At 58.9% G+C, this 9,460-nt stretch overlaps 1 protein-coding gene across 1 annotated transcript; it reads right to left on the bottom strand.

Moving 5' to 3' along the window:
• On the bottom strand, positions 1-7,493 carry UPK3A (uroplakin 3A). The gene is made up of 6 exons (XM_059187254.1): positions 7,337-7,493; positions 6,475-6,630; positions 5,302-5,581; positions 3,495-3,577; positions 1,823-1,955; positions 1-396 (listed from the first exon to the last, which is right to left on the bottom strand). Exons 1-6 carry the CDS (start codon positions 7,386-7,388, stop codon positions 237-239), a joined length of 864 nt encoding a protein of 287 aa, XP_059043237.1. The 5' UTR covers positions 7,389-7,493; the 3' UTR covers positions 1-236.
• Positions 7,494-9,460: the final 1,967 nt, after the last annotated feature.

Below are 9,460 nucleotides of genomic sequence, written 5' to 3'. Positions count from 1 at the left end.
CATTCACCCACCTTCTCACTCCTTCCTTCAGTACGTCTCTATCGAACTCAGAATCTTAGGAATATTTTATTAGAAGCCTTCCTGCAAGTTGGACCAACGTGCCCTGTTCCTCGGGTGGGGTCAGGGCGTGAGCACCTGCTGTGCACAGGCACCCCCCCTCCTCACCCCCCCTCCCCACTGTCCCCAGGGTGAGGCCAGCCAGGACAGTGTGGCCGCCCGGGGTGGGGAGCCCGGGTTCAGTCCTGGAGCTTGCTGGTGTACACCTCGGCCCGGTCCAGCGGCGGCCCCCGGTTCACAGATGTGTACGCAGCCTCCGAGGCCCCCAGGGACCTGGGGACGGCCTCTTGCGTGATCTGGGAGTCATGTGTCGTTTCTCTGTCCGAGCTGCCCGTGTCCCTGACCAAGGGGACGAAGAGGGCGAGGGTTAGGGGCACCAAGCAAGTCTAAACCCCTCTAGCTGGCCAGGGAGTCTCTACTTAGACACTGCTTTCCTGGCCGCAGTCTCAGGCACAGCAAACAATGCCCAGACTGAACGTAGCAGTCCAGGTGGGAACCATGGGCAGGCTTCCCGGAGGAGGGGACAGTTGCTCTGCCCTGAAGGAGGAGGGTGGGGGCTGGGAAAGGCATTCCAGGCATGTGACAGGAAGCGCTGAGAGTTCTGGGGTCACAGTGGGAAGTCTGGTGGGGCCGGAGCCCGGAGCCCGAAGGGGCCGGAGGAGGGATAAATGCAGGAGCCAGGCCACAGTCAGGTAACAGGAACTTGGGTTCCCGAAGGACGTGTTGTCCAAGAGGAGGGAGGGACAGAAGAATGTCCTCCCACTCCCAGGTCTGGCCAGACACACCAGACTCTTGGTGGCTAATCTTATCTATTATTTGTGTTCTCATTATTAAATGTCAGAAGGCAACCTGATTTGCAAGTTCACTGCCCCCTACTCCATCCTCCCGGTGGCGTTCCCACCGAGCTGATTTCTGTGTGCACTAATTTCACCTACTCCGGGAAGCTTTTCCATCGGCTCTCCCCATCCACGCTGGGACAGGCCCCCTGCCGTCCTCAAAGCCTCCTGGGGGCTCCCTCCCTCTGGCTGAGAAACGCAGGATTCATTCCCATCCCAAAGAGACTTAGCTCCTGCTGCCGCTTCCTCCGGGAAGCCCACCCTGGTGCTCCAGGTGGGGCCTTCCTCACCTTCCTCTGGATTCCCACAGCACCCGCGGGAGCCCCGATGCACCCCCTTGTGCCAGCCCCCCAGGATCAGAGGATCGTGAGTGCACCTGACACCCACCAGGCAGCCTGTTAACTGCTCCAGACACACACAGGAGACCTCGAGTCCCAACCCAAACACACACACGGCAGAGCCGATGGGGCCCTCGAGAGACCAGGGCTCTGGTCCCAGCTCTGTTTTAACTGGCTGTGTGACCCTGAGCCACCCTTAACCCCTCTGGCCTCAGTTTCCCCACCTGTCCAGCCAGTGGGTGAATCATGACTAAAAAAGCTAAGAGCTGTTCAGGGTCCAGATGCCGCCTAAGAACTCTGCGGGGATCATGTCACTTAACAGTCATGACAGGAAGGACAAGATGTATGAGTATCACCATTTCCCAGATGAGGACGTTGAGGCATAGAAGGGGAGGTGTTGGGGCTGAGCCCCTCCCTACCCAGCCGGACGACCCCAGGACACTGCTTCCCTCTCCGCGGACCCCCACATGCACACCCAGGATGGAAGGCAGCTCCCTCGCCTTCTGGGGTCACCCCCACCTCGGAAGACCCTCTGGGTGGAGTGTGTCCAGGGTGGCCCGCGGTCTTGCCCTCCAGCTGGCAGGTACTCACAAAAGGCTGAGGACAACGGCACCGGCAAAGGCGACGAGCAGGAAGAAGGGCAGGGAGCCCAAGATGGACGTGATGACGATCATGCCTCCGCTTCTCCGGCCGGGCCACGTGTCGATCGCTGAGTATGAGGTGACTGAAGGGACACAGGCCCGCTTAGCCCCCAGACGCTGCACCCCCAGCCTTCTCCCGGGAATACCCGCCATCCCACACCACCCTGGCAGCCACAGATCTCAGGACGAAGCGGGGACCCAGGTCAGAATCTGTCTCCGCCCGGTCCGCGGTGCCATTACCTTGCTTGCCCCACACCCTCCCTCGTCTCCTCCTCTTTTAACTGTCTTTCTGGATGATTTTAAACTCTAAACAGACTCAACTGGTGAGATGGATGGGACACGGATCACAAGCAAGTAGAGATGAGACAACGGGCCCTGGCGTAAGGGGGTGGGGTGCCCCATGACCCCTACTCTGCTCCAGCCTGTGTCACCCTCTGGAACTAAGCGGACAATTTATAGGTTGTCCCGTGAGCTGGCCGCTTTCTGGCCATTCCCATGTAGACCGGACGAGACCCGCATTCTTTAGATCACTCACTGCCGCGCAGGGATTTCGAGTTCCTGTCAAGGGCATTCGGACTCCAGACTCAAGCCTACAGGTCTGTCGGGTCCCAGAGGGCACACTCTTCCCACAAGCCAACCTCAAGCCCTGCCCCCAAAAGAGCCAGGCCAAGCGCTTTTGTCTGGATTACTCTAAGGAACCCTGCTGGGGAGGCAGAGCAAGGATTTTTCTTCCCATTTCTCAGATGTGGAGACTGAGGTCCTAAGGGGGGCACAGAGCAGTGAGGCGCAGAGGCTGGGCTTGAACTCGGCACTCATGGTCCCAAGGCAGCCCTGTTGTTGGGGGACCACAATACACGGGCGTGCCACTGGAAGGGTTGGGAGGGGGCCACCCCAGCCACATGTGCACACACGCCTGTCTACACCCCTCACTAGCTATGTGACCTCAAGCAAGCTGTGAGAACTACTTCGTGCCCCACAAGCTTCCCATGGTGGGGGTGGGGGAGCTCTACAGGTTAAATTCTCGGCTCTAGGATGAGCCCATCCTGGCATGAATCTCATCTTGGGGGAGAAGGTTCTAAACTTAGGGTCAGGTGCTGTCAAGGTTGCCGTTGGAAATCTCTTCCAATTGCCCCTCAGGTTCAGCAGATACGGTTCTGGGTATAAACCTTGAATGCATGTTGAGAACCCAGATGGAGGCTTGAGGAGGGACAGGGCAGGGCCTCGGAGCCCCCCGCCTTTAGGAAGCCCACGCAGTCTCCAGAGAACGGGGTGGAGAGGTGGGCAGCACTCCTGCTCCCTTCCAGGCTCGCCCCTGCACTGAGTCCTAGCCTCCGGAACCACCCAGAACCTTCTGGAGCCGTGTCACGTGGCTGTAAGGCCCAGACAAAGGGGCAGGTTGGAAGGGAAAGGCAGGGTCAAGTCCATGACCCTTGGAGGCAAATGCCTTGACTTCACTCGTGCCCGCCTGCTCTTCACCTGCCTCCACCACAGCACCCGGGGCATCTCCGGTCACATCATCTGAAGATGCGTCTCCTCACCAATGCACTGGCCTGCCCGTGACTGGGGAGACTTGACCGAGTGACAGCCCAAGGGTCGCCCCCCAGCCCAGACCCTCTACTTACGCCGGTTGGTGTGGATGGGGTCTGACCACAGGGTCTGGTCCTGTACCAAGCCCGTGGACGTGTTGACAAGGACGTACTTGAACCTGCAGGGAGATGGAGAGACGGGGACTTCTGTCTACCCTGTGTGCCCGGCCACAGGCAGGTGAAGAGATTAGGGTGATGGGGGTGGGGGGCAGAGAGGGTCCTTCTAAACGATGGAAGCCATAGGGTGGGCTCTGGGCAGCAGGACAGTCCTGGGCGTGGCCATGGCGCTGTTACCCCCTATTCCTGCCCCCAGACACTTTCCATGAAGACTTCAGCAGCCTTCCTCTCAGCCCCCCCTCGGGGGCCCCCGACTCCCTGTTATCTGTAGGACGGATATAGTGTATCTGCTGAATACGGACTCAATCATCCTCATCACATTCTTGCCTTCCACCATTCCCAGCCTGGTCCTTGGTATCACAAAAGGGACTTAAAAAAAAAAAAAAAAAGAAAGAAAGAATATTTATCCCCATCCCAACTGCCCCGGGACAGGACTACCGTTTTATGTAGAAAACCCCAGCTGAAAGTCACTAATCATAAAGGAAGATCAGCACAAGATTCCCACCTGAGGCCTCAGATACGGTCAGTTTAAAAAGATGGATGGTCTGAGAACTCGAAACCAACAGCCTCTCCTTTAACACTTGAAAAAAATGAAGACCCTGCGGATCTCTACAGCTTCCGGTGTTTTGCCTAATCTCCCATTTCTCTGGGTTTGAAGAGGAGAATTCCAGACGCTGGGAGATGGGCCTTGTGTCCCCCAGGCAGGAGGCTGGAGGAGGTAGGTGGAGGGGGAGGTTTTCCCACATTAAGAATAAGGTCAGAGGTCAGAGGTTGAGGATGGGGAGGAGACACTAAGGCTTTCATCTTGCCCTGCAGTGGGGGCCAAAGGAGAGGCGAGCCCTCAGTCAGGTTGGCAGGTGAGCGATGGTCTGGGCCCCAAGTGTGCCTAGCAGGTGCAGAGACTCAATGTTAGGCGTTTCCATGGTAACGGGAGTGGGTGTACCGGGCAAGACCCCATGGCCACGGGATTCTGCACGGAGAAGAAACGAGTGTGAAAAGGAATCAGGGACCTGCTGGGGTCGGGGATGGGGATGGGAGGAGATAAAAAGCACAAGCCAGGGGCGCCTGGGGGGCTCAGTGGGTGAAGCCTCTGCCTTCGACTCAGGTCATGGTCTCAGGGTCCTGGGATCGAGTCCCGCATCGGGCTCTCTGCTCAGCGGGGAGCCTGCTTCCCTTCCTCTCTTTCTGTCTGCCTCTCTGTCTACTTGTGATCTCTCTTTGTCAAATAAATAAATAAAATCTTAAAAAAAAAAAAAAAAAAAGCACAAGCCAGGAGGCAGGAAAAGCGAGGATGATGCAGGAGCTGGAAAAGCCCTGAGTGTGGCTCGAGTTCGTGTGAGGCCACTGCTTTTCATGCAGTGACCCCTTCCCTCTCTGGGCCAGCTGGTTTCCTCCCCTGGCGGATGACGTGCATTGGGTAAGTAACCGCCACGCGGGGGATGAGCCAAGACCAGGCGCAGAATTTGTGGAGTCGTGCAAAATGGAAATGCAGGCCCCCTGTTAAAAAAAAAATGCAGATCTCAAAGTGGCAGTGGTGGAGGATTCAGGCAAGCAGGGGTCCTTCTGAGCGCCTGGGGCAGGTCACATGGGCCCGAAGTATGTCCCTTCAGGAGACCCGGGATGGTCCTGGCACAAGAAATGAGGCCCCCCAGGCTGCACCCCTCCTGGGTCTTCCTGAGCAGGGCGGGGGCATAGCGGTCCCTCCCCCGCGACCACTCACACTCACCTGTATTCCGTGGCTGCAGACAGGGGCGGGTTACAGAGGCCCCGGAAGTTGGGGTCTGACAGGCAGGTCCCGTTGGCACCCACCCTGACAAGGTACGCATTCAGGATTTCTGAGGCCCGGGCCACGTCCCCTAGGGCATCCAAGCTGGGCAAGTCGCTGCAGGGGGACAGGTCAAAGGCCACAGCCTTGTAGGGGCCTGTCCTCCCTCCCTCTGTCTGCTGGAACGTGGAGCTCAGGGGAGTCCTGCTGTCGTCCTGCACGGAGGCGTTCCTGGAGCTCGCTGTAGGGACAGCGGCAGCGGTGAGGCTCCTGGCCACCCCGGGCTCAACAGGACTCCCTCAGCCTGTCACCCAGTCCCCGAACATCCCCTGAGCAGTGCTCTGAGTAGGTGCTGGGCCCCAGGGTCCCAGGCAGGGCCTGCCTCAGGGGCTCCCTGCACGTTGGGGGAGATAGGCAGCAGCACCCCTGGACTTCGGGCAAGAGGACGGCTCCTCCTCCTGCGGGCCAGGACGGGCTGCCGGGTCCTCCCATCCCGACAGACTTCCATCATTTCCCTCCCCGCGAGAGCGCCGGCCCCAACTGTGAATGGGAGAGAAAGAGCCCGCGGTGTGCACACACTGGGCCGGGGCCCAGGGGAGGGCCCCGAATGAGCTCCTGCACACGTCCGGCTACCAGAAATGCAAGAGGGCTGTCACTGGGTTCCTTCTCCCAGAAGCCAGGATTGCTCCGGTGACCAGGCGGGACTGGCCCAGAGCACGCGGGTCCAAGCGCGTAGTTCTGACAAACACTGGCCGTGCCCCACCTGGGCAAGCTGGGCAAGGGCTGGTGCTGGAGGCACCACAGAGATCCGGGCTCACATTCCAGCCTCTGTTGGTTCCTGGCTCTGTGATGGGACAGATGTCTTGCAATGCTAGGGCTAAGGTATGCAGAGCACTGAGCGTCATGTATGTGCTCAGTGACCAGTGCTGTCTGCACTTCTCCGCTAGCCGGGACATCTCTCTGGGGCAAAGAGGAACGTGTGACTGCAGCACTCAGCCCGGGGCTGGCCCAGGGCAGGCACAGCGTTCTCGCTGAACGGCAGAGCGAGAGCATCCCACGACCTGCCTCCTTTCCTCCTACTGCAGACAGGCCAATCCCCCTTTCAGCGCAGCCCAAGCGAAGCAGAACCCTTACCTAGGTCGACAAGGACATAGAGGTAGATCTCATAGGTGCCGTCAAGGGCCGCTGAGCTGTCAAACATGCAGAGAGGCTTTTCCAAGGCCACCGTGGTGAGGGTGGGGTTGTTGGTGGCAAAGGTCATGCTGGCCAGTTGGGGCTGGAGGTTCACACCTAGAGGAGGCAGTGAGGACGGCAGCTGACCTCCAGTAGAACTGTCCACACCCGCAGGCACACTGTGCCACCCGCATGTCTGCATACAACACTGGGCACCTAGGGTGTACGAGCCCTGGGGTTCGACCTTCCCACCGGCCATCTCCGGAATCTGTCTCACACCCAGGCAGCTCCCCAGCCCTCACCAGCCATCCTCCCCGCCCAAACCAAGCAGTCCAGACTAACGGCTGCCCTCTCTCCCCACCCATAGACGGCCAGTTGCCAAGGACCCCACTGCCTCTCCAAAGCATCTCCTCACCCAGTCAGCCCAGCCTTGGAGTTCTACTCTTTTCACTGGGACCCCAGAAACCAGCCTCTCCCCAATCCCAGTCCTTTGCTCTAACACGCAAGTCTGACCCTGTCACTCTCCTGCTGGGCCCCTTCTGTGGCTGTCCCTGTCTCTCCACAGCACCCATCCATGAGCCTGGGAACCCCCACCCAAGGAAACTTATTAATCAGTGTTGTCTTTATTATTAGTATCTGAATCCCCAGAGCCTGCGGCGTGGCGCAGAGCAGCATCCTGCCTGTTCCTGGAGCGAACACGCGAAGTTCCCGTCCCCAAGGCCACGCGCCACCCCGGCTCCTCTGAGGACAGCGGGAGGGTCAGGGCCCGGGACTCAGCCGCCCGCCCTCCCAGGGCACGACCCCTTTCCTCTTCCCCGCTCACCCACGCCAAGCCGCAGGCAGCCGAGGGCCAGCAGGGCCCAGAGCGGAGGCATAGCCCGGAACACAGCGCGGGAGCGCGGGCGCGTGGTGCAGGGGACCCCGGAGCCCCGCGCCTTTCACCGTCCGCGCACCTGGACGCCCGGGCCCTCCCTCGGCGCGCCCGGCCCCGCCCCGCCCCGCCCGCGCCGACCAATCCCCGGCCCCCTCGCGAGCTATTTGCATACGCCCCGCCCCACGACGTGCCAGAGGACCCCACCGGCGATGTGGGACCTCTCCCCGCACCCTTACCGTAGCGCCAAGGGTGCGCCGCTGGGGTGGGCTGGGGTGGCGCTGTCCCGGCGTCTGGGATACACGGGGGGCTGGGGGCAAGACATCCCCTCTTTGAGCAGCCGCTTCCACCCTGGGAGATGGGGGCGCTAAGTCCCGCAGCTATTTATGGAGACCCCACTAAGCGCCAGGTGCGGGCTGGGCTCTGCTGGAGAAGGACCCGCTAATCCGAGAAGGTGCGTCGCGGAAACCTTCCAGTCCGGGGCCTGTGAGCCCTCCGGGGACCCCAGGGTGACCCTTTGGGTTCACAGGTGCGAGGCCAGGGCGGGAACGGACTCCCCGGGAACGCCCAGATGGGGGGAGCGCAGTCCTGCCTCCCAGCCCCTGCTGGTTCAAAAGGCCTGCTCTGGGCTTGAAAACCGTGCTGGGGGCTTCCCCTGGTCTAGATGGTTCCTTCCAGCGTCGGAATCTTGCTTTTTCTCCAGGAGCAACCTAAATATTACATTCTACATTTCAGACATAAGTCAGTGAGGATAGGAGAAACCTAAAACTGGAAGCCAGTAGAAAGTAAGGAATCCAGGTATAACACGAAGGTCATAGCCCCATGTAGAAACACTCCGTGTGAGAGACTCCGGAAGGCTCGTCGGACTGCGCTGGCTTGTAGAGAGCTCTCTAAGGGCGAAGAGGACTCTAGCTGGACCCCACTCCGCAGGAGCCAGGCAGCCAGGAGGGCAGAGGGTTCTGGAGCGACCCGCGGTATCCTAAACTGGGGTCAGGACCCAGGCCCTCACTGCAGGAAGAGGGAGATTTGGAAAGGAGGAGGAAGAACTTGTGGAGTTTTGAATTCGCAGTCTCCTGGTGACAAAATAACAACTCCCAAGCTCTTCTGTCTGCCCCAGTGACTCCCAAGGGGCAGGAGCCCCCACTCAGCACTCTGGGTTGTGAAACAGCAGTCCCCAGTAAATGACACCAGGGCCCCTTGGAGACAGGGTCACTCTGGGGCTGGGACAGGGAAGGTCAAGAGGAGCCTAGATGCTAAAGTGCTAGACGGTGATGAGGGGATGTCCGAGGTACTGGCACAGAGGGGCTTGAACGGGCTCCCAGAGGTGCCGTGGAATTTGCACACAAAATAAAGTGTGTGTGGAAGTGACGTGTTTAGCCCATTGGATGAGACATGAATCCATGAGTCAATACTGGTACTTTTTAAAAAAGTTGTAGAAGAAAACATTTTTCTTCAAAGAATACCAACTAATAAATGTACAAGAAATGCCAGAACACAAATCAACGTTCTGCAAAGATGCTGGTAATAACGGATTTCAGGAAAGCATCTTCTCAATCAGTGTGAAAACCACAGAGGAATGAATTTTAAGGACCAACAGGTGCAGGAATCGGGGTGCCAATTTCGTGAGGGACTCAAACCTCATGTGACCAGGAACGGGGTGGACTGACCTCCTGATCTTCCCGGGTCGTGCCTCAGAAGGCTCGGGACCATCTGGGTAATGTTCCCATCCAAAAACTTAAGCCTGAATCCAAACAAAAGGAAACACTCGAACCAATCCAAATTGAGGGTCTTTCTGCAAGCCCGCTGGCCCGGATGCTTTGAAATGTTCTATCAGCAAAAGCAGAGGTAAACACAAAACAAAAGGCTGAGAACCGTTGTAGACTGAAGGAAACCAAACAACTCACTGCCCCTTGCAACCCTCGGCTAATTCTTACTAAAAACAACCTGTAGGGGTACCTGGGTGGCTCAGCTGACTGAGCTGACTCTTGGTTTCGGCTCAGGTCATGATGGCAGGGTCTTGGGAGAGAGTCCCACATTGGGCTCCCTGCTCAGCGGGGAGCCTGCATCTCCCCCCAG

This window comes from Mustela lutreola, chromosome 8 (assembly GCF_030435805.1).
Source record: "Mustela lutreola isolate mMusLut2 chromosome 8, mMusLut2.pri, whole genome shotgun sequence".
In the NCBI taxonomy this organism is placed as follows: domain Eukaryota; kingdom Metazoa; phylum Chordata; class Mammalia; order Carnivora; family Mustelidae; genus Mustela; species Mustela lutreola.
The sequence above is the reverse complement of the archived record's forward strand: the minus strand, read 5'-3'. Positions and strand labels throughout refer to the sequence as shown.

Coding starts and splice junctions, on each gene's coding strand:
- UPK3A (XM_059187254.1), bottom strand. CDS start 7,388: ATGCCTCCGCTCTGGGCCCTGCTGGCCCTCGGCTGCCTGCGGCTTGGC. Junction 6,631..7,336: donor CTGCCTGCGGCTTGGCGTGG/GTGAGCGGGGAA, acceptor TGCCTCCTCTAG/GTGTGAACCTCCAGCCCCAA. Junction 5,582..6,474: donor CTATGTCCTTGTCGACCTAG/GTAAGGGTTCTG, acceptor CTGTCCCTACAG/CGAGCTCCAGGAACGCCTCC.